The 21008-nt window shown below is 54.5% G+C and overlaps 4 protein-coding genes across 4 annotated transcripts; 2 read left to right on the forward strand and 2 right to left on the reverse strand.

The window, feature by feature from the left end:
• Positions 1-2572: 2572 nt before the first annotated feature.
• On the reverse strand, positions 2573-4266 carry sim3 (NASP-related protein sim3; the record flags this gene model as incomplete). Its single annotated transcript, XM_036644956.1, has 4 exons — positions 2573-2923; positions 2977-3312; positions 3369-3608; positions 3658-4266. 4 exons carry the CDS (start codon positions 4264-4266, stop codon positions 2573-2575), a joined length of 1536 nt encoding a protein of 511 aa, XP_036489223.1.
• Positions 4267-5303: 1037 nt separating this feature from the next.
• CGCS363_v013108 (uncharacterized protein) lies at positions 5304-6134 on the forward strand (the record flags this gene model as incomplete). The annotated part of the gene is made up of 1 exon (XM_036644957.1): positions 5304-6134. The coding sequence occupies one exon, from the start codon at positions 5304-5306 to the stop codon at positions 6132-6134; it is 831 nt and encodes a 276-aa protein (XP_036489212.1).
• A 3444-nt stretch (positions 6135-9578) lies between these two features.
• On the reverse strand, positions 9579-11735 carry gyp1 (GTPase-activating protein gyp1; the record flags this gene model as incomplete). Its single annotated transcript, XM_036644958.1, has 7 exons — positions 9579-9836; positions 9885-10750; positions 10798-11252; positions 11308-11433; positions 11487-11496; positions 11614-11632; positions 11694-11735. 7 exons carry the CDS (start codon positions 11733-11735, stop codon positions 9579-9581), a joined length of 1776 nt encoding a protein of 591 aa, XP_036490069.1.
• A 6272-nt stretch (positions 11736-18007) lies between these two features.
• gcs-1 (Glutamate--cysteine ligase) lies at positions 18008-20445 on the forward strand (the record flags this gene model as incomplete). Its single annotated transcript, XM_036644959.1, has 6 exons — positions 18008-18011; positions 18079-18149; positions 18238-18303; positions 18360-18511; positions 18621-19332; positions 19387-20445. 6 exons carry the CDS (start codon positions 18008-18010, stop codon positions 20443-20445), a joined length of 2064 nt encoding a protein of 687 aa, XP_036489261.1.
• Positions 20446-21008: the final 563 nt, after the last annotated feature.

The following is a 21008-nucleotide window of genomic DNA, read 5'->3' on the forward strand; positions in this document are numbered from 1 at the left end:
TTTGCATGATTGATCACAAATATGAATACTTCACTGTGAACGTTCAAATGCTCCTCTTGACACTTGATTCCTACTGCCCGTCTCATCTCGCCCCTCCTCGCACCACTCAAAAACTCATAATCATCTATTTCTTCTTCTGGCCAGCGACGACGGTAATCTCCTTGGGCAACTCCGCCACGTACGGCAGGAACTCGGGCTCGCCGGGGATGTACTTGCGCAGCACCTCGGGGACCTTGAAGCCGTCGGGGGTCTGGTAGTTCTCCATGATGCAGCAGAGGGTGCGCTCGGTGGCGCAGAGCGTGGCGTTGAGGGCGTGGACGTACTCCTTGCGTCCGCCGCCGGGGGCCTCCTTGGCCTTCTTGACGCCGTAGCGGACCTCGAGCTCGCGGGTCTGGTAGTCGGTGCAGTTGGAGCAGGAGACGAGCTCCTTGTACTCCTGCTGGAAGGGGAACCAGGCCTCGAGGTCGTACTTCTTGGCGGCGGCGTTGTTCCTGTTGATCCCGTGAGCACGCTGGACTGGATGGAAATGTGTGTGTGAGGGGGGGCAGTGACTTACAGGGCGCCAGAGACGATTGAGACGACGCGGTAGGGCAGTCCAAGGGACTTGTAGAACTCCTCGGAGTTGGCAATCATCTCGTCAAAGTGCTTCCAGCTGTCCTCAGGCTTGCAGAAGACGAACTGCTCAATCTTCTCAAACTGGTGGATACGGAACAGACCCCAGGCCTCCTTACCGCTGTGATATTCAGGTCTCGTCAGCCAAAACACTTCCTCGCGATAAACGCATTCTTGGAATGTAGGACGTACTGCTTGCCGGCCTCCTTACGGAAGCACGTGCTGTAACCGGCGTACTTGATGGGCAGCTGGCTGGCCTGAATCCACTCCTCGCTGTGCAGGGCGGAGAGGGGCTGCTCGGAGGTGGCGATGAGGTACTTCTCCTCGCCATCACCGGTGACCTTGTACAACTCCTCGTCGAACTGCTCCAGCTGAGCGGTCTTGGCCATCTCCTCGCGCTTCATCATGAAGGGGGGTTGGTTGGGCGTGTAGCCCCTGTTGAAGAGAAATGCGATACCGTACTGGATCAAAGCCTGGTTGCTGTTCCAATTGTCAGCCAATGCCCCGGTAAGTCATTTCCCCGGCGTCCTCTTCCACGTACAGCAACAGACCGTAGCCGGTCAAGCAGTAACCTCTGTGTCCGACAAGCTTGACGGCCCTCTCGGAGTCGTAGCCGGCCAGGCGCGTGACGACCTGGTGGTGGGAAAGGGTCTCCTCCGTCTTGGCGCCCAGTCCGGCCTCGGGCTTCCACTCGCGCTCGGTGACGTTGTTGTCCTCGTTGTCGCTGACGGGGACGGACTCGTGGACGTAGTTGCCGATGCTCTTGGCCTTGGCGTTGAGCACCTTCAGCTTCGCCACGGCCTCGTCCTCCTTCTCCTTCTTCTGCTTCTGCAGGTCCTCCTTCTTCTTGAGCAGGTCGTCGGCGTTCTCCTTGTTCTTCTTCTTCATGCCAATCTCCTTTTGCGTCGCGTTGATGTCGCTGCCGATCTGGGTGGCGGCGTACTGGGTCTTGCGGTGGTCTGTTTCGATGGGCGCCTAAAGTCAGCCTCTCCCATTCGTGCCCTGGAAGTGTTTTCGTGGTTGCGCGCGCACGCGATAGGGTGTGTAGGGGGGGCTCGTACCTTCCCACAGGGCAATGACCTCGTCGACGGCCTCGATCGGGGCATGGCGACGGCGCTGGGACTCGCGGATCTTCTCCGGGTCGCCGCCGCGCTCCTTGATGAAATCTTGGAGATCGAGCATGATGTGTGGTTTTCGGTGGGGTTGCGAGGGGAAATCGGAGGGGGCTGCGACAGAAATCGGGCGGTTAATACGGCGCTCCGACTACACGATGACTCGAACTGGCTCGACGCGTACTCACTATTTCCTTGGGACGGCGCGACGGAGTGGCAGTGGCTTCGGCGTGGTGACTCAAGAAAGTTGGGCAGATTCGTGGTTGTAGGTAAATTGTCGTTGCTGTGGTGGGGTCATTTGGCGGGGGCGGGGCTGGGCGGTCAAAGGCAAGGGTCTCACACCATTAGCAGCCTCTCCTCTGCACAGTCATGGCAGGTGTTACTCAACTCCAAGAGCGGCAGGTCATTCGTCCCCCTTTTCTGCCACTCACTTTGGCATTGCAATTGCAATAAGCTGCATGGGAAATGAAAAGGGGGCTTGGTGATCACGCCTGTGACTCAGAACCGACCTTTCGGGAAGCTATCAGCAACATCGACGAACCCGTTAAAGAACGCTCCCCTGCTTCATGACGACTTCACGATCAAGTTTCATGGGCTACGGCATTCTTCAAGCACCTCAGTCTTGAGGATAAATTAGAACGGTCTCGTGTCGAATTCCACGCAAAGAACCAAATGCAATTCAGGCTCGGCCGTATAGATATCGCTCATCTCGGAGCGCATATGCCCTTTCCCACCTTCCAGAGTGTTAACTAGTGTACAGTTGTGCCGTGAAAAACCCAGATAAAAACGCGACCCAATACCGTGGTTCTCGCACCAATCTCGCCGAATGACAATCATACAGGTGCTCCTCAAACCTCAGCAGTCACCGTCTCCTCGACCTTGGCCTTCTTTGCAGAGTCCTCGTCCTCTGCGGGTTCCTCGGCCTTACGCTTGGCGCCGTTCTCGCCATTAGCCTGGGGTTCAGCTGGCTCAGCTACCTTTGGCACCTCCGGCACCTCTGGCACCTCGGCGGGCTTTGGCTCCTCCTTGGCCTTCTTTCTGACCAGACCAGTGAGATCGTTGGCTGACTTCTTGGCTTCCTCGATGCGAGCCTGGGTCTGCTCGGCAGACTCACCAAGGGCGGCACCCAGGATACCTCCCATGGCTTGGTCGGCGAGAGCGGCGTTCATGTCGATGGGAGGCTTGCGAAGCTCCGTAAGCTGAAAGCACCATAATCAGTAAGGTTCACTTCTATACAGTCAGATTTACTAACCCGTTGCTCCAGGTCCGCAATCATGTCCTTAACATCAGTGATGGTTGCTCTGGTGACTTCATTGTCCTCAGGCGACGCCATGGTGGCCAACTCGACTTCCTTGTTCTGGAGCTTCAACTTGGTGCTCTCGATGGCGGCCTCGAGCTCGTTGGCTGCCTCTTCACGAAGCTTCTCATCAAAAGCCTGCGACTCCGTGGCGCCCTCCTCCTTGGTGGATGTGACGGATGCGAACTCGAGGGCCAGGGACAGCTTGAAGTGTGCCTCAGCAATGACTTCAGAGTCGTTGGTGTACAAATCCTTCTTGAACTTCAACGACTTGCGCGAGTCCTCAATCGCCTCGGGGTATCTATGATTCGGTCAGCAAGCTTCCCACTGGGACATGCATAGCAGACTTGCCTCTCGTTCTCCAGGGAAATCTCTGCGAGGAGGTCGTGGGTATCTGCAAGGCGCTCCTTGACATGCTTGATCTTGCTCGTCTCGCCGTCGACCTGCTCTTGGGGCTTGCCATTGGGCTCCTCCTTCTCCAATTGCTCAAGTTGGCGATAGAAGAGAACGCGCGCCATGTCCAGTACACCGAATGCGGTCTCGAGGTCATCGTCTTCCTCTTCTTCCTCCTCACCCTCACCCTCGGCCTGGCATACAGTCAGCTCTCGATCGATGGGCTGACCCTATCCCGCTTACCTCTTCCTCGTCTGAATCATCAAAGTTTTCATCGCCAGTGAACTGGAACAGCGGCTTCGTCTCTTCGGTCTTCGCACCAGAGGTCTCATTGGCGACAATCGCAACGCCCTCCTCGGTTATTCTCTCGGCCTCGGTCTGTGCAGGCGCATCGGTCGGCGCGGCGGGGGCGGCCTTCTTGGCCTTGGGTTTCGGCTTCTCGGCCTTCTTCTCGCCAGCGGCCTTTCCTCCCAAGACGTCGCTCTTGCTTTGTCCAATCTTGAAAACACACCTTCCGTAGAGGAACAGAATCTCTGCATTCTGAGGCTGCATTTCGCCGTTGATCTCATCCTGCAGCTCTGCAGCTTTCGTGAAGTTCTCGGCGGCCTCGTCGTATTGCTTCTTCGCATACAGCGCAGTTCCCTTCGCAGTCAGATCCGCAAGGGTAACCTTCTTGGAGTTGATATCCTCTTCCGACTCTTCGCCGCCAGCGGTGGCGGGAGTGTCCTGCTGAGCGGGCGCATCCTGCTTGAGCTCCTCCGGGTTTGCGACAGCGACGGGGACCACCACAGTAGGTGCTTCAACGACAGGGACCTCTGCGGCAATCGTGGGTTGCTCTGTAACGTCGGCCATCATGAAGGATGGGAGTGAGGTGCTGTTGTGATCGGGGGGTGTCAATTGATGGATTGGAAGAGCAAAATCCCTTGCGCAGGGTGGTTGTAAGATGAATGGATGATTTTTGCGACGGGGAAGGAGCAAGGACTGACAGCTGCCTTTGTCTGTGGTACGACGCGCGAGCTGGAGGAAGGCCGCGTTGATTGGGGAACCAAGCTGCAGGGATACACTCCGTTGCGTTGACAGCGTCCGCCCCCCTTTTTTTTCCCCGCTTATGCAAAAACATGAAAAAAAGCCAATTTTACGCTGTGACGCGCATTTCTCTGCATCGCACGCAAAACGCGTCAAAGTCATCACCAACACCTCAATTGCCGTCAATCACTATAGTCCCAGTAGTATTCAAACGTATAACTACACGATAGAGACATAAGGTGTGTATTTCATGCTTCCGTAGCAGTCAATCTACCCATCGAGGCATTGCCAACCCAGCTAGTCACCTCATCCCCATACCATTCGACCAACAAAAGGTCTATTTTCGTCATGAGAGATCAAGATGACATTTGCTGAGGAACAGAAGAAGAGACCTGCTGTATGACTTTATATATCTACTCAGCATACGGTTTGTATGGCTCTGAGTAATATATAAGCATACCAAGGGGCTTGATACGGTTCTTCAGAGCAAATGCTTTGGCAGTCAACAGGATTAATGACTCTCCTGATAGCTCAGCTTGTTCACGATATTGAGCAAGAGTCTACTGCTGTATAGATTGTGCCCTGTTACTTACAGTTTGCCGCTGGTCAGTACATGTCCGTGGTTTATTATATCAGATACATCGAGAAAGACGCCGGGCGACGACGACGATACAATGGCGCCCAGAATATCGAATCTACAGCTATCGACGATCGCGATGATACTGCCATTCGAAGACCAAAAGACCCACGAGCTGGCAAGTATCGTTGGCTGTACCGAACGAACGATTCGACGACATAGATCACGACGTAATATCACTGGCGAAGTGCAGAGATATAAGAGGTGCCGCCAGAGTCGACAAAAGATGGAAATATGGCATCGTACAGAGCTTCTTGAACTACTGCAGTACCGCAGCGATCTATCTCTTGAAGAGATGCAAGATTTCCTATTTGAAGCCTTCGAGATCCAGATCAGTCGTTCTGCAATCAGTCGACAGTTAAACTCAGCTGGCTGGACGAACAAGAAGTCCAAGATTATTGCTGCTCAGCGAAGTGACGAACTACGATACGAGTACTTGTACCGTATACGACGATATCGCCCCGACCAGCTGGTATTCGTCGACGAATCCGGCGTCAATAAGGATACTGGGATACGGAGGACTGGATGGGCGCCGAAAGGGCTTGCTGCGTTTCGAACTGCAGAGATTGATCGGTTTCAGAACTCTCGCGTACAGATCCTGCCAGCCCTCACGTTGAGCGGTATCCTACACTTGACTACGTATTATGGTACGACTGACGGCGATGGGTTCTTTCGTTGGCTACAGGAGTGCCTTATCCCGAAATGTGGGCGTTTTCCAGAGCCAAACTCTGTCATCGTTATGGATAACCTCTCCTGCCATCGTATACCTGAAATCGAGGGTTTATGCCGGGTATCAGGTGTCCATCTCGAGTTTCTGCCTCCGTATTCACCAGACTTCAACCCCATCGAAGAGTACTTCGGCGATCTAAAGCGATACATCAGGAAGACGTATTCGAAGTGGAACAACGATGAGAATGACACTCGGGATTTCATGGAATATCTACGTGACTGCGCTATGGAGATTGGGTATCGTCTACCCCAGATCGAGGGCCATTTCCGCCATTCGTTCGTCAACTTTGATGGGACAGAGCATATATTTGACGATATCGAACTATAAAAGGGAGGATTTGCTGCCAATATTGAACATCAGCAAGCAATCCAAATTTTCATCGTGCGTTCGCGCGCAATAGATCTTAATCGTGTCGTCATATGATGGTCAATCATCAAATCCATGATTGTAGCCAACAAGATTGCCAAAAGGTTAGCCACAAGCGCACCAGAACACAAAAAATATACCGTCGTCCATTGTTTTCGTCGGTAGCTACGTATACATATCAATTTTGCCTGTATAACGGCTGAAACGCGTTGTTGATGCTTGTGACGATGATTTGTGATGATGACACGTCATCACGATCAGAGACTTCAACCATAGTCAGAGACTTCAACTGCCCCTAACCAGTATCGGGATGGACCGAAGTGTATTGTTTGCAGATCCAAAATAACAGTAATTCTATTGCTTTTATACGTATAGAGCGGCAGTGTTGAATCTACGGCTATGGGTAGACTTTTCCGTGGTTGAACACGTCATGCAAAAAAATCGCGCATACAGTCAAACTTCACACCACTCTTGCTGTATCACTCTTCTTCGTTATCCTCCTCCGAGTAATACGTCTCTGTTGACGACGTATCACTCGAGATTTCAATCTGATTGTCCTCATCGCCTTGCTCGATTTCGTCTTGTTCGATCTGTAACTGCGTGGGCAGCATCTGCGACGCTGACAGCAGTGGTGACGAAACGAAACCAAAGAGTTCCGAAACGCCTACAAAGTTAGCCATATTCGACAGTAAACAGCTCTATATACACTCACCACGTCGACCAACTTCAACTGGCGTACCACGGATCTCTTGCTCGATGGATTGACGTGGCACTAGGGCGTCGATATGTCGGGATGACCCCAACTCGCCTGAAACTAGCGCCGCAGAGTTTTCAACTGGCGCCGCCGCCGTCCCTCCTGGCAATCCAGCGTATATTCTTGTATAAACATCTCCTTCTGACTCTCGATGGTTTGAATGAAGTTCAGAGTGAGATACCACGTCGGAGAGGGCGTCAGACTGCCCTCCGTAGTAGGCGCTGTTGTCTATGAAGGATTTGATCGAGTTCCTGACATCTTCGGTAAGATCTTGAGTAAAACCCTGTTCAGTAAACCAAATATCTGGTAACTTGCGAATTGCCCGCAAGCTACTGTCTACTGATCGCAGTTTCTGTAGCTTCTTTCTGAACCCTTCGTCGACGTTATATCGCTTGCCGCGGACGGATATAAACCACTTGATGAAGCTGGCCACTTGATCTAGAGCTTTTCGAGGCGAATCCGGTACCACTGGCGAGGACGAACGAATCGGGAGTGCGATACTTGGTTGACGAGTGCTTGGAAGGTTCAATGGCGGAAGAGTTGGCAACGAATACTGTGAGATGTTCGCATATGGCCAATATGCCGGCGGCGGCGGCGCCGGCGGCGGCAGCTGTACGTATGGGTTAGGATATTGAAGATGACGATCTGGCGCCCCCGCGTTGCCGTATATATTGACGATGGCGTTGCTGTTGGCGTTGGTTAGGCCAGATCTTGACCCTGATGATGGAAGTGCGGCATTTTCAGCCTTCTCTTCCGTCATCACTGTCGTCTCCTGGTTATCATCAACCTCCACGATATTCTTACTTCTCTTGCCCTGGCGTTTCTGATCCTCTATAAACTGGTCGTGAAGAATCTCACCAAGCAGTTCTTTAGGTGGTTCCATATTGTCAACGCCAGCCTGTCCAGTCATAATAGCCTTCGCCCACTTCTCTATATGGTGAGATTTGATCTTGTAGTGCTTCTGGCCTAGTATATAGCACCAGTTGAACTTCTCGTCGCCCGAACTATTCTTACATCTCTGGTACTCTGGGCAGATGTGCGTACGGAGAAGTTGTCTGTGCATACCCTCCTTCCGACGCTCGACGTTTGCAGGATCGTTAGCCTCACGATCGATCGCCTCTTGCATGCCGGCTGAAACGCCTGCTCGGCCACCTTTTCGAGGCGTTCGTACGCCAGTCACTATACCACCAGAGATTGGTACGGCGCTGTATTGCCACTTGACGGTGAGGTGGACTTCACCCCTCTCTTCAGCTTGTTCAAGAGAGGGGACAATATCAACCCATGGAATACTTGGCCAAGTGACCCCTCCAGTAGACGGATAGACCCGAGTGAAGATTGGTGTTGGTTTAGATGCGTTGGTGGGCTTCCTCCAAGCAACGACAACAGCGATATTGGCCTTCTTCACAATATACGAGTGAGCCACTTCTGCCTCAAGTTGGGCGCCGCTGTCTGCCTCCCAGTCTCTACTATTCGCATCTAATACAGGAGCAATACTGAATCTGTTATACGCGATGCTCTCGATGGTTAGATCGAGAACAGGTAAACCGTTACCCTTGAGCGCTGGGCCACGGGTAACCTGGATTTGTAGCAGAGTTGGTTCCTCGTTACCCATATCGTCCTCCTCTTCAAATACATCGTGGAACGACATAAACGTATCATCAGCGCTATGGCGAGGGGCCGTAGGCGTATCGTCCGCAAATCGAGTGGTTTGACGAGGGGTTGGGTTAACTGGGGTCGAGTCTGGTCGAAACGGTGGCATCGACGAAGGCAGAGTACTTCGGAGCCGGATCGTATGCGGCGGATCCTTCTTTCGCTTCCTCTGCGTTGTCGTTGCTTTTTGGCGAGAGGACGCTTTTGGAGCTCTTCGTGATGACGGAGGGGCTATAAGTACACGCTTTCTTCGCGATGTAGACTCAGCCGCCACCAAATCATTAGTCTCGGGTCCAGCCTCGGCGACGATAACCTCCTCGGCGGCCTCCTCGGCGGCCTCTTCGGCGGCGGCAGCCCGGCGAGCCCTCTCGGCGGGCGTAACGATCCTGATCGACGGCGAGGCAGAGCGTTGAGGAGGATCTCTGGCGGCGTCCTGTGCCAGTTGTTGTATACGTCGTTGTTTCCGCGTACCGTTGGCGATGGGTGACGGACGATGCCCAGAAGGGTCATCATCCGCCTGCCGAGCCGCGCGGCGGCGTTTAGGAGGCATCACGATGCCCTCAGATAATGAGATTCAATAGAAATAGATCAATTGAAGCCATCAGAATAGGTCAATTGCCGTACTACGAATATCTACGTGGCGTTGGGCAAATTTTCATGTATATACAGGGATTATGCGTGCGTAATTTCGGCAAAAAGGGGGGGCGGACGCTGTCAACGCAACGGAGTGTAGCTCTTTCCTGCACGTCAGACCGGGTCGACCCAATAAAAAGAGTGAGTGCGTATGACGAGATCAACTGTGCAATGCACTGTATTAAATCCCATCAATTCTGGGGAGGAGAATAGCCCACAGGGTGCTGCTACCGCTCCCACTGCAACCATTGCTGCCTCGTAATTATCTTTTGGCTTAGATTGACATGTTTCCAGACCCCGACTCCCGTCCTTGCCTTGTGTCCTCTTTCACCTGTTCAATGACCAATGAGGATATTTACCGAAAGGGCCTACAACTGCATGTTCGCCGATGGCGTCCGGCTTGGCTGTCCTCGTAGATGTGCCGATGAGCCCTTGAACAGACTCTGCCAAATGAATGCCTCACTCAACAGGAGTTCGATATCTTTTTCCGTCCACGACTTCGTCGGTAGACTCTGCAAAAACATCATGATCTCCTGGAAATCCATCTTGACCAGCTTGTCCGACCATTTGACCAAGAATGCGGCGCACACATACAGATGGAACTCCGAGAACCCTTGCTCTTCAGCCTGCAAGAGACGTTAGACTAGACCAGCAAACAAGCCCGAGCGACTCACCAAATATGTATCCCACATTCGGATTGTATTCCGCACACTGATTTCTCGCATCAACAGACAGTTCATCCACCTGAAACTGAACTGGATGAATTCCACATGCTCGTTTTCAAGATGCTTCGCCAAGCTGGCATCAATCCTTGCTGTCAGATCGCGAAGCGCGGCGACCTGTCTTTGAATGCCTGGTTGCGCCACGATGTAGTGGTCTTGAATGCCATCAAGGAGCTTCGTCAGGCACCAGAACGAGTCCGCTTCCACGGCGTCTAGGACTGGCTTGGGCAGCTGACCAGGATCCATGCCGGATTCTATGTCAGAGTCGGCAATATAGGCACTCAAAAATACTTGCCAAAATGGCGTCACCAGGTCGTTAATACCCTGCACATACCCACTGGCAGGATGTCGTACGGCCCAAAGATATAGAATCCGCTCCAGCGACCTCTGGGTTGCCTCGTATGAGTACAGTTCGATATGGGGGTTCGTTCTCGGAACGTCAATGCTGATCTGATGCCACACGGCCTCATCCAGTCCCCTCGCCTTGCCTGTTGGAGCTGCGCTTGTGCCGCCTCTTTCAAAGGCCTGCCGGACGCCGTCCAAGTACTCCTTTCGTTTTCTTTCCAGAGTCGCGACTCTTCTTTCGCTGTTCGTCGGCAAGTAGCTAAGCAGCAATTGCCACGTCATAGCCCGGACTTCCTGAGGGACGCCGGACCACGCAAGTTGCCGCAGATCTTGCAATGGTATCGTGGAGGCTTGCAGGAGCTTTTTGAACTTGTTAATCCGAGTTATCCTAGAATTGGCGGCGTCAATTTCTTTAGGAGTCGCGTTGGCGGGGACGGCGGGGTGGTCAATTAGGTGCAGGGCGTTTGCGGGGTCTGTCACAATCAGCGCTGCATAACACGTTTTTTGCGCCGCGACCTACCTCTGAGTATCTCCTTGTATTGCGGTCTTAAAATCTTGCCCTCGCTTTTCTTGGGCATGGGGTAGGTTGGCGCAGGCCTTTCAATGGCAATGTCTGCACTGTTTGAATATCTTCTGGTGTGAAGCCCAAGCCCAAAGGAGTCGTCCATTGGCGATAGACTTCCGTTAAGGTCGGTTCTGTTCTGCGCTGCCATCTTGCGCGTTCGTCTCTTCATGTTGGACAGACTGGGCAAGCCAAAGTCGTCGCCGTCATCATCTTCATACCCCATCATATCGTCCTCGTCCGCCTTCCAGTCATCGTTCGTGTTGGATAGGAAGTTTATGTAGCTCTTGATTGGTGGCGACGAAAGACCCGACGGAGGCCTCGAGGTCGGGGGAGAGACATCGCTCGGTCGGCCCTTAGTCGAATGGGAGGATGGTGGAGTTTTCGGTCTCGAAGAGGAGCTAGAAAGGTTCCTTGCTGCCAGTCAGCGGGATGTTTTGAAATCAGCATTGCAAAAGGGCGTCGCACAGAGAATCGAATTTGAGAATATCGGCATGGGAGTAGGCAGCTCCAACAACCAGGCTGGAGTCGCGACCTGTCCTCTTCGGTGTGTTCTCGCGTGGGGGCGGCGGTTTCCAAAACGGCGATGCAGAACTACCCCAAGTCAGTCCCGGCTGTTTGCTTGCAAGGCTGCAGAGTCAACATACTCGGACCGATCTGCGTCGGGAGTAAAAGATCATATTAGCCAAGCACTTCCACACGCAGTATGCGACGACCGAGCCTCTTGAGGCAAGAGGCTCTTCGCGCTACTACAAGAGTTATGACGAAACCCACCGACTTGAACCATCTCCTGCTGCGGGGCAACTTAGCATGCGATGACGGATTGGAACATGGGAGCTTAGGGGCATACATACCTGTTGCGCGGGTTTCTTCCCACTCCCTGAAGAGGAGAACATCTTGTCGTTTCTCTATTGAGAGAGTCTCATATTGTGTATTGTTGTTGAGATGCGCCAGACGAGTCGCCTGAGCTCCGAGCAAGTGACCAGTGGCCGGACCCTTGCTTCACATTAGTGTACCGCCCGCCGCTCGGAGCAGCAGTTGAAGTGGAGTCGAGGAGGTCACTGTGGCTTCGGCCGGTAGACTGTGGCGGTGATGGTGTTTCCCGCGTTCCAGCTACGATTCGGCCTTTGGCCGTACCAAGATAGCTTTAATGCTTCTTTTCAGCCCATATGCAATCAGGATGCAGATATGGCTTTGAAGTTTGCGCTGCAATAACCAAGAAAGAAGGTTCCGCCTGGACAGACAAGGCGACAAGTACCGCAGGGGTTTTAGTCGTTGTTGTGAGAATTCTAGGCGGGTCGCAAACGGTCAGACTCAAACAATCCGGTACGGTACCTTACATGGCCGCAGAGCAACGCCCCAGCCTCAGTCGCAAAAGTCCTTTCTAAAGCGTGGGTGACCCGTAAGACACTCCACGGCCCAGCGTCTGAAGTGGTCCACACAAGCAAGGTTCTTTACGTCTACGGAACTCCTATTGAGGTAAGGCTCTTTCCGTTTTCTTCCTAGTCACGTGAGCAGCCGAGGCGCGCTTGCCTTTGCTGAGTCCAAGCTGCTAAGGTTAGCCCGTCGCGCACGGGCGCCTTCCGCAGCCTTTGGAGCTCTGATTGGATTGAGCACCCTTATTGGCTCCGCCACCTTGTGGTCCCACCTTCCACCCTCTTCAGGTGTCCACCCTCGCTCAAGAAATATCCAAACAACCCGTGCTGCTAAACCACGTCAACGACGACGTGCCATCTCCGTTTGTTGCTCGCGTTCATTAACCCATTTAGTTCCTTCCCTTTTTTTCATTTTCGTCCCGCTCAGTTGCAGGATTTTCATCGACAAGCGGCATCGATTCCCCAAACGTTACCTGCAGCATCTTCGATCAGCGACAAGATGACCGAGCCCGAGAACTTTGAGGAGGATCTCTTCGCCGACCTGTGAGTGATATGGCATCCCTTCCAGCCTAACTATCATCGACGCAGACGCTGATACTTTTCCAGCTACGACGATGATACCCCCGCGAAGGCGGCTGCCGCCCCGGAGCCCGCCGCGGCGCCCGCTCCTGCCGCAGCTCCCGTCCAGACCCATGACACATACGCCGAGCCGCCTCCTTCAGCCGATCCAGACCACGGTGCCGATGATCAGATGAGGTACGAAGACGAGGATGATGATGATGAGGTAGACTTCAACCTCGGTGGTGGAGGTGGAAGTGGCGGCGGCGGTGGAGGCGCGACGACCTCCCACGCGCCTCCGTCAAACGGAATGGGCGCGGTTAAGCACGAGGAGCCAACATACTCAACGAGCACGGCCAAGAACCCTAGTGCCAAGGAAGACGGGTAAGTGATCATCTTTACGTGACGTTTGCATTGCTACACATCCCCACGGCATGGCACTCAAAGTGGACGTGCCTGCTACGAATGAAATAACCAGCAGCTGCCCAGCTGTGGTTCTCGGGTGCTTGGGTGTCAGTGGCCCATGGTCAGACTTGAATGGTCTTTGGGACTTGGGAGGAGAAAGAGGCGGCAACACCAGAAGACGTCGGTCAACTGCGTCTATGGATGAGACTTCAGGGTCAATCGAGCAAGCCAAGGAAGAACCAGACTCAAGACAAGAGAGCTCGATGAACCAGAAAGAGAAGCCAGAAAGAGGTGCCACAAAAGTCAGCTGGAAAAGCAGCCTGAGATCACCGAGATATGCCGCCGATAGTCAGTCACTCAGTCAGTTCAGGAGCAGCCAAATGCTCCTTCTATAGCCCAGTCGCAGATGGTCTTAAGAGCACGATGAGAACCGTCAGCGTTCTTCGGCTGCTGTAGCAAGATTAGCAGCGGATAGCGCTCGAAGCTAGATTCTAGCAGAGACTTGACGATAGCAAAAGACACCAGACATTCGACAATGACCAGGCTATCCGCTCCGCAATTCTCCCACATGTGAGAGTTTTCGTGGCTGGCTGGCGACGCTCATCAACGACAAATCATACTCTGGTTCCCACCAGGGCCTGAAGTATCCGGATCTCGCACGACTTGATGTGGAAGGAACTCAACCGATACTCGCTTTGATAAACACCAACGAGCATTCCTGCCGTGTTTGAAAGATAGGGTGGGCATCGCGAGCCTCAAGACGTGGGGAAAAGAAACCGCGATGGGATATTCAACAACTGCTGCCCTAGCCCAGACTAAGCCTTGAAGCTCTCTGACGACCTTGAAGAGGAGGAAATGCACAGTTTGCAGCAACTGTCCACGCTTGCCATTGCATCGACATTCACCTGCGCCACGCTTGGAATCAGCCAAGTGTGCGCTTGCTCCCGACAACCCAAGCCGCAGTTGTTCGACGCACTTTGCCACCATCATGCCTGCAAACAGCCGTATACTGAAATTTGGGAGATCGAGCTTACTGACTGAATCTCGTGCAGAAAAATGTTTATTGGCGGCCTCAACTGGGAGACTACTGATCGTAAGTTCCGCCGGTGCACCAGTAATGCCCCATAACTCACTAACTCCTGACAGAGTCCCTTCGAGACTATTTCTCGCAGTTTGGCGAGGTCGTCGAGTGCACAGTCATGCGCGACAGCAGCACTGGCCGGTCAAGAGGTTTCGGTTTCCTCACTTTTAGAGACCCCAAGACCGTGAACATTGTCATGGTCAAGGAACATTTCTTGGATGGCAAAATTGTATATTCGCTCCAAATTGATCTTGGCCTTGAAGTCATGCTTACAAAAAATCAGATCGACCCAAAGCGTGCTATTCCCCGCGACGAGCAAGAGAAGACTAGCAAGATTTTCGTTGGCGGTGTAAGCCAGGAGACCACCGATCAAGAGTTCAAGGACTACTTCCAGCAATTCGGTCGCGTGGTTGATGCCACGTTGATGATGGATAAGGACACGGGTCGACCCCGTGGGTTTGGATTCGTTACTTTTGAAAGCGAAGCTGGCGTGGAGGCCTGTCTTAGCACAAGTCTCGAGATTCATGGCAAGCCGATTGAGGTCAAGAAGGCCCAGCCGCGAGGCAATCTCCGGGAGGAGGAAGAGGCTGCCCGCCGCGGCGGAGGCAAGTTCCGCAAGGGAGACGACGCCGCTAGTCAGGGCGGCATGGGAGGCGGCCAGATGGGCGCTGCCGGTGGCATGACGCCGCAAGTCATGGCTCAATATTTCCAAAGGATGCAGCAGTATTTTGCCATGATGCAGCAGCAGATGGCCATGAGCCGCGGCATGGGACCGATGAACCCGGCCATGATGCAGCAAATGATGCAGATGCAGCAAATGCAGCAAATGCAAAACCAGATGATGGGTCGCGGCGGCGGCGGCAATGGACAGAACATGATGGGCCAGATGACGCCACAGATGATGCAGCAGATGCAGCAAATGCAACAGCAGATGCAGCAACAGATGGGACAGCAGATGGGACAGCAGGGTGGACCTCCTGCAGGACCCAGTGGCAGCTTCAGCCCCCAACAGCAGATGTTCGACCCGTCTCAAGGAGGTCAAGCGCAGCAGCAAGGACCGCGACGGGGCGGCAGCACTGGCAGCGGTGGTGGGCGTGATCAGTACAACAACAACAACAACCAGCAGGCAGCCTACAACATGGGCGGTGGAGGCGCTCCGACATCTTGGGAGGGCATGTACGACGACGTGCCCCAGCCCAACATGAACCCTGGGGGCGGTCGTGGAGGTGGCTTCAACCGTGGTAATCGGGGCGCACACCAGGGATCGCCAGACCCTGCGCATGCCCCGCCTGCCAACGCGCCTACGGGGCCCAAGAACGCGGGCAAGCCAGGCGCCAACTACCGCGGAGGCGGACGCAGCAGCAACCGCGGTTTCCATCCTTACTCGCGTTAGTAGACGGTATGATTTGGAAAGACTGCGGCTCGCACTTTGCTACGGCGAACTCGGACAACATAAAGGATGGTTTCAGCATGTTCAGGCTTGGTTAACTACGAATGGTGCTAGCACAAGCGGACCCGGAAGTGAGAACGGAATCATGTTACTCTGGTATCGAAGGTATGGCCGAGCTCGGTTTGGCAGTTGAGTTGCGTGAATGGATGTCTTCGCATCAGGGAAGAACAGCGACGGGGTATTCTTCTCCAAGATTGGGATCAGGAGGTCGTTTGGGGGGTCCGGTCCGGGTCGGCATGCTTGCATTTCGCGCTTGCGCAAATCATCTTCTTTTTCCTTTGCACATTACGGGAATTCTGTACTATACAACGGGCCCAAAAATCAATTTCTAATCAAGCCTTCCGTCGTACAACATGCAACTCATGTGACATTTCCTGATGCAGATTTATCAGCACTAGCATATTGAGATCCTGTGTCCCCAATCACAACTACACTTGTTACATGGCTATTATCGTGTTCTCTATTGCAACTATGTTCTAACTTACTCTGTCAAGTCTCAGGCCGGTACAGACAGTAACTGACGAGAGGCGGTGACGATAAGTCTCGGTGATTGGACCCGGCCGGGTGGATGCCGAAACCTGCCTTGCGCATCGGCTGCGCCCTCCGAGTCCGCAACGACATCGAACGAGGGCATCTCACCTGCGGCACCAGAAACTCCTGAATGACAAATCCATCCAGCCCGATGATGGCGCTTAACTCGCCTTTGGAGACCGCCCCTGTCAGTCGGCCCCCGTCTTATCCCTCGGCTTCCGGGGTCGGCTTCCGGACACCTCACCACCAGATTCCGTGGAAAGATGATGGCGACAGAGTTGTAACGGAACGTGGACAAGTATGACCTCGTAGTAGCGCAGTATCTGATGTTGTACACGATGCATTTCACGATATGGGAAATCCGACCCGGACTTTAAATCCATTAACACCACCCGCCGTCATCGGGATGCGTCGAGACGTGCCCTCCACATCGGAAAACCCACTTGCCTCAAGGGTTGTCCAGGTAGATACCAGAAACAGCTACCGCCCGGGGAGGAGCCGCCGCAAAGTCAAAACACAGCCGAAGTTGAACCTGCAAAGAGAGAAGCCGGGCAAGCACCGAGACTTCCCCAGACCATAGGCCAATCCAATCTAATCAACTTTTGACAACCCAACATCGACATCCTTCACCGAGTCGTCAACAGACGCACCCTGGACTCTCAAGTCGGCGGTTCCGAAGCCGCCCGGAACTAAATTTTATACAGGTCCCCACGTCCCAAAGGCTTTTCTGAGCTTTTCCTCGTCAATTGAGAGAAAATTCAACGCGGATTGTCGTCTATGCCCTTTTCCACCCCAGCCCCCTCCTTCAAGGATCCCTAAGCAACGCATGTGATTTCTAATCAGCCCCTCCATTCTGCCCCTCCATCATTCGCTGGTACAGCGGCGCAAAAACATCGCAGAAAAAAAACGGCAGAAAACGTCAGACCCCACATACCAGACAAGTTCCTGCGCGCGGGAAACAAACCCGTCCCCTCGACGCAATTACCATACCTTATTCCCTCCTCCATTCTAGAACCTCCAAAAGCCCATTCATCCATCTCCATCTGTCCAATCCCCTCTCTTCCCTTTCAAATCCAACATTGCGTGATCAGGGAAAATAGGGACCACCACGTTTTCCCATCCCGCGGCAAGCATACTGTTACCTACAACGGAACCCCCAAATCCCATAACCGCCGCGGGCAGCAAAGCGGCTTGTCAACATTCCATCCAAAAACCCCCCACCTTTTGCTTTTTTAGCCCGCCGTCGGCCGGTCGGTTGTCGGGCTGAGCCGCAAGTCTACATCACATCACATCACATTGCATTACACCGCAGACAACTTCCAATTCGGACAAACCCACCCACTCACTCCCCGGGAACCCGTCCGCCTAGAACTATTGCGCCATCGCTGAAGAAACCTCCTTTTCCTTGCCAAACACCCCCGGTCATCCCAACAAGCGCGCTTGCCTTGCATCGCGGAAGCTGAACGGGCTGACGACGGCTTACCTCATAGCTGGTAAACGGCGAAAAACACAACAAACGATCACCACTCCCCCTCACGAAATACTCCGAAGGGCGTTATCGACAAGGCGGATGACATAGCATCCCGTCAATTCCTAATCTCGGTCGTCAAACATATTGTTTTACGCATTTTTAACAAGCATCACGTACACGTACATACCTAAACGCCGATCATCAGTAACTCTGTCTCCGGGGGCTCAAGACGGAGCCGGTCGTAGCCGCCCCAACCCCACCATCGCAAACATCACCAAAACATACAATTTACAACAATGGGTCTCCTGCAAGTTCCCGCGCATCATGTAGCTTAAGTGGTGAAAGCGTCCTAATGTATTTTGCAGAGCTCTGGGAACCGCCCTTGACTGGCCGGATGCGAAGCAGCGCGCCGATCAGGTCCGCGAGTGGGGTATCAAGGTTCGATGACACTCACACTTCTCTCAGCATGAGATATTCACGCCTCATCGTATGCTCACTCTGCTGACTTTTGACGTGATTTCTATAGCAACTGCTAGAGATATGGAACAAGGCTAAGGGAAAGGAGCGCGATGCCATGTTGTGGGGAGACGAGGTACATGAGAACAGCTGCGCCCTTTGAAGAAATAACGTCTCTGATATGTGATACAGGTCGAATATCTGGTCGTCACCTACGACAAGGATGAGCCCAAAGTCCGTCTATCGCTCAGACAAGCCGAGATCCTCACGGCCCTCGCTGAGAGTCCCGATCTGGCCAAGGAGGGGGGCTGCGTGCCCGAACTTCAGGATGTAGCCAGAGAATCGTGAGTTCTCCTGTCCCTCTCACTGCTCATCTCATGTCAGACCCAACCTGAGTGAGAGAGGGCAGGTCTGGCAGCTCTGCATCACACTCGAGACTAACACGTCCCTCAGAGGCACAACGCTCCCCGTCTTCCACCCTGAATTCGGCCGCTTCATGCTCGAAGCAACCCCGGGTAAGCCCTGGGGCATCGGCTTCAAAGAGCTCCTCGACGTCGAGCCCGACATGAAGCTCCGCCGCAAGATCGCAAAGGACCACATGCACGCCAACGAGTACCCCATCACCCTCACCACCTTCCCGCGCATCGGCTGCCCCGGCGACTTCACCGAGCCCTACTACCCGCCCTCCGGCCCCAAGCTGCGCTCTCAGTTCGTCCCGGACGAGATCGCCAACCCGCACATCCGCTTCCCCACCCTCGCCGCCAACATCCGCTGGCGTCGCGGCCGCAAGGTCCAGGTCAACGTCCCCGTCTTCCACGACAAGAACACCCCCAACCCCTGGAAGGACCCCACCGTCAACTACGACCTGCACAACTGGCCCGAGGACGAGGATGTCCGCAGCGGCGGCGCCGCGCCCGACAACTTCATCCACATGGACGCCATGGCGTTCGGCATGGGCAGCTGCTGTCTGCAGATCACGTTCCAGGCGAAGAACATCACCGAGGGCAGAAAGATGTACGACCAGCTCAGCCCGCTGGGCCCCATCATGCTCGCCCTGACGGCCGCCACGCCCATGTACAAGGGCTTCCTCGCGAACACGGATGTGAGATGGAACCAGATCAGCAGGGCGGTCGATTGCAGAACACCCGAAGAGCTCGGAGAGAAGGTAAACCTCTAGCCCCCCTTTTCAGAGAAGCCGATCATACTGACACGACCAAAGCCCCTGAAGAACGACCGCTGGCGCATCCCCAAATCCCGCTACGCCTCCAACTCGACCTATATCTCCACCGACCCGCGCCTGCGGCCCGAGTACCTCTACCCGGACCTCGTCATCGACGAGGCCATCAAGGCCAAGCTCATGGCGGGCGGCATGGACGACCGCCTCGCCACGCACTTTGCCCACCTCTTCATCCGCGACCCCATCGTCATTTTCGAGGAGGACCTGCAGGAGCTCGACCTCTCCAAGACGGACCACTTCGAGAACCTGCAGAGCACAAACTGGCAGCACATGCGCTTCAAGCCCCCGCCCGCCGACAACAGCATCGGCTGGCGCGTCGAGTTCCGCCCCATGGAGATCCAGCTCACCGACTTCGAGAACGCCGCCTTTTCGGTGTTTATGGTCCTCGTCACCCGCGCCATCCTCAGCTTCGACCTCAACTTCTACATCCCCATCACCAAAGTCGACGAGAACATGGAGCGCGCCCACAACGTCGACGCCGTCCTCAAGGACAAGTTCTTCTTCCGCAGGAACCCGTTCCCCAGCAGACCCGGCCGCCAGCTCGGCGAGAACATCACCGCCGCCAACCCGAACTCCACATCCCGCCCCGGCTCGCGCCCCGGCTCCGCGGTGCCCAGCCGGCCCCCGACCCCCGTCGGCCCCGTCGAGGACGAGTACGAGGAGATGACCGTCGACGAGGTCATCAACGGCCGCCCCGACGGCGGCTTCCCCGGCCTCATCCCGCTGGTCGAGAGCTACCTCGACGGCGTCAACGTCGACGTGCAGACGCGCTGCGAGCTCGACACGTACCTGCGCCTCGTCAGCCAGCGCGCGAGCGGCAAGCTGTCGACGGCGGCGCGCTGGCTGCGCGACTTCGTCGACGTGCACCCGGGCTACGCGCACGACAGCGTCGTCTCGGAGGAGATCCAGAAGGACATCGTCGCGGCCGTCATCGCCGTCGGCGAGCGGGAGACGGCGGGCAAGGGGTTCGGGGGGCTTGACGTCTACGGGCTGCCGAGCCTGCTCGGCGACTTCAGGAGGGGGTGCGGAGGAGGTGCGTAAAACTACAAGTTTCCTTCTCTATTTACTTTTCTCTTCATTTGGTGGCTATCTACGTGAAAATGGTGACTCAGGATGCTGACGATTCTTCTTTCTGCCTTGATTAGACACTGAGAAGAAGAGGGGACCTAATGGGCAGGCGGACGAGAGACAAGATGGACCCCTGAAGCGAGCGAGATCGGGGGCGTCGCCGTGAGCGCAGTTCAGCCCTTCCTACGATGGGGTGTAAGGCATCGTTGGGTTTCCTAGCCTCTCTCTCTCTCTCTCGTCATCAGCATCTCCGCCGGGAGACCGAAGAGACATTCCTCCTACACGTAATGATCATAGACTTTCAGCAGTACATCGTACGACAAGCATCGTGACATATTCTTTTCCCTTGTTTTCCCTCAATGACGCCCGACGCCCCCATTTCCCCTAAAGGCCTCCACTCCGTGCCCAGTTGGTCTTGTTCTAGATCTACGTGGCGGGCGGTCATCAGCCGCAGATGAAGTTTTGGATTTGAACATGTCTTACGAATGCGGTGTGGGTATACGGGCGTGTGAGTGGTTCACGGGCAAAGATTCAAT

Source organism: Colletotrichum siamense (assembly GCF_013390195.1).
Source record: "Colletotrichum siamense strain Cg363 chromosome Unknown KSG_Cg363_contig09, whole genome shotgun sequence".
Taxonomy (NCBI): domain Eukaryota; kingdom Fungi; phylum Ascomycota; class Sordariomycetes; order Glomerellales; family Glomerellaceae; genus Colletotrichum; species Colletotrichum siamense.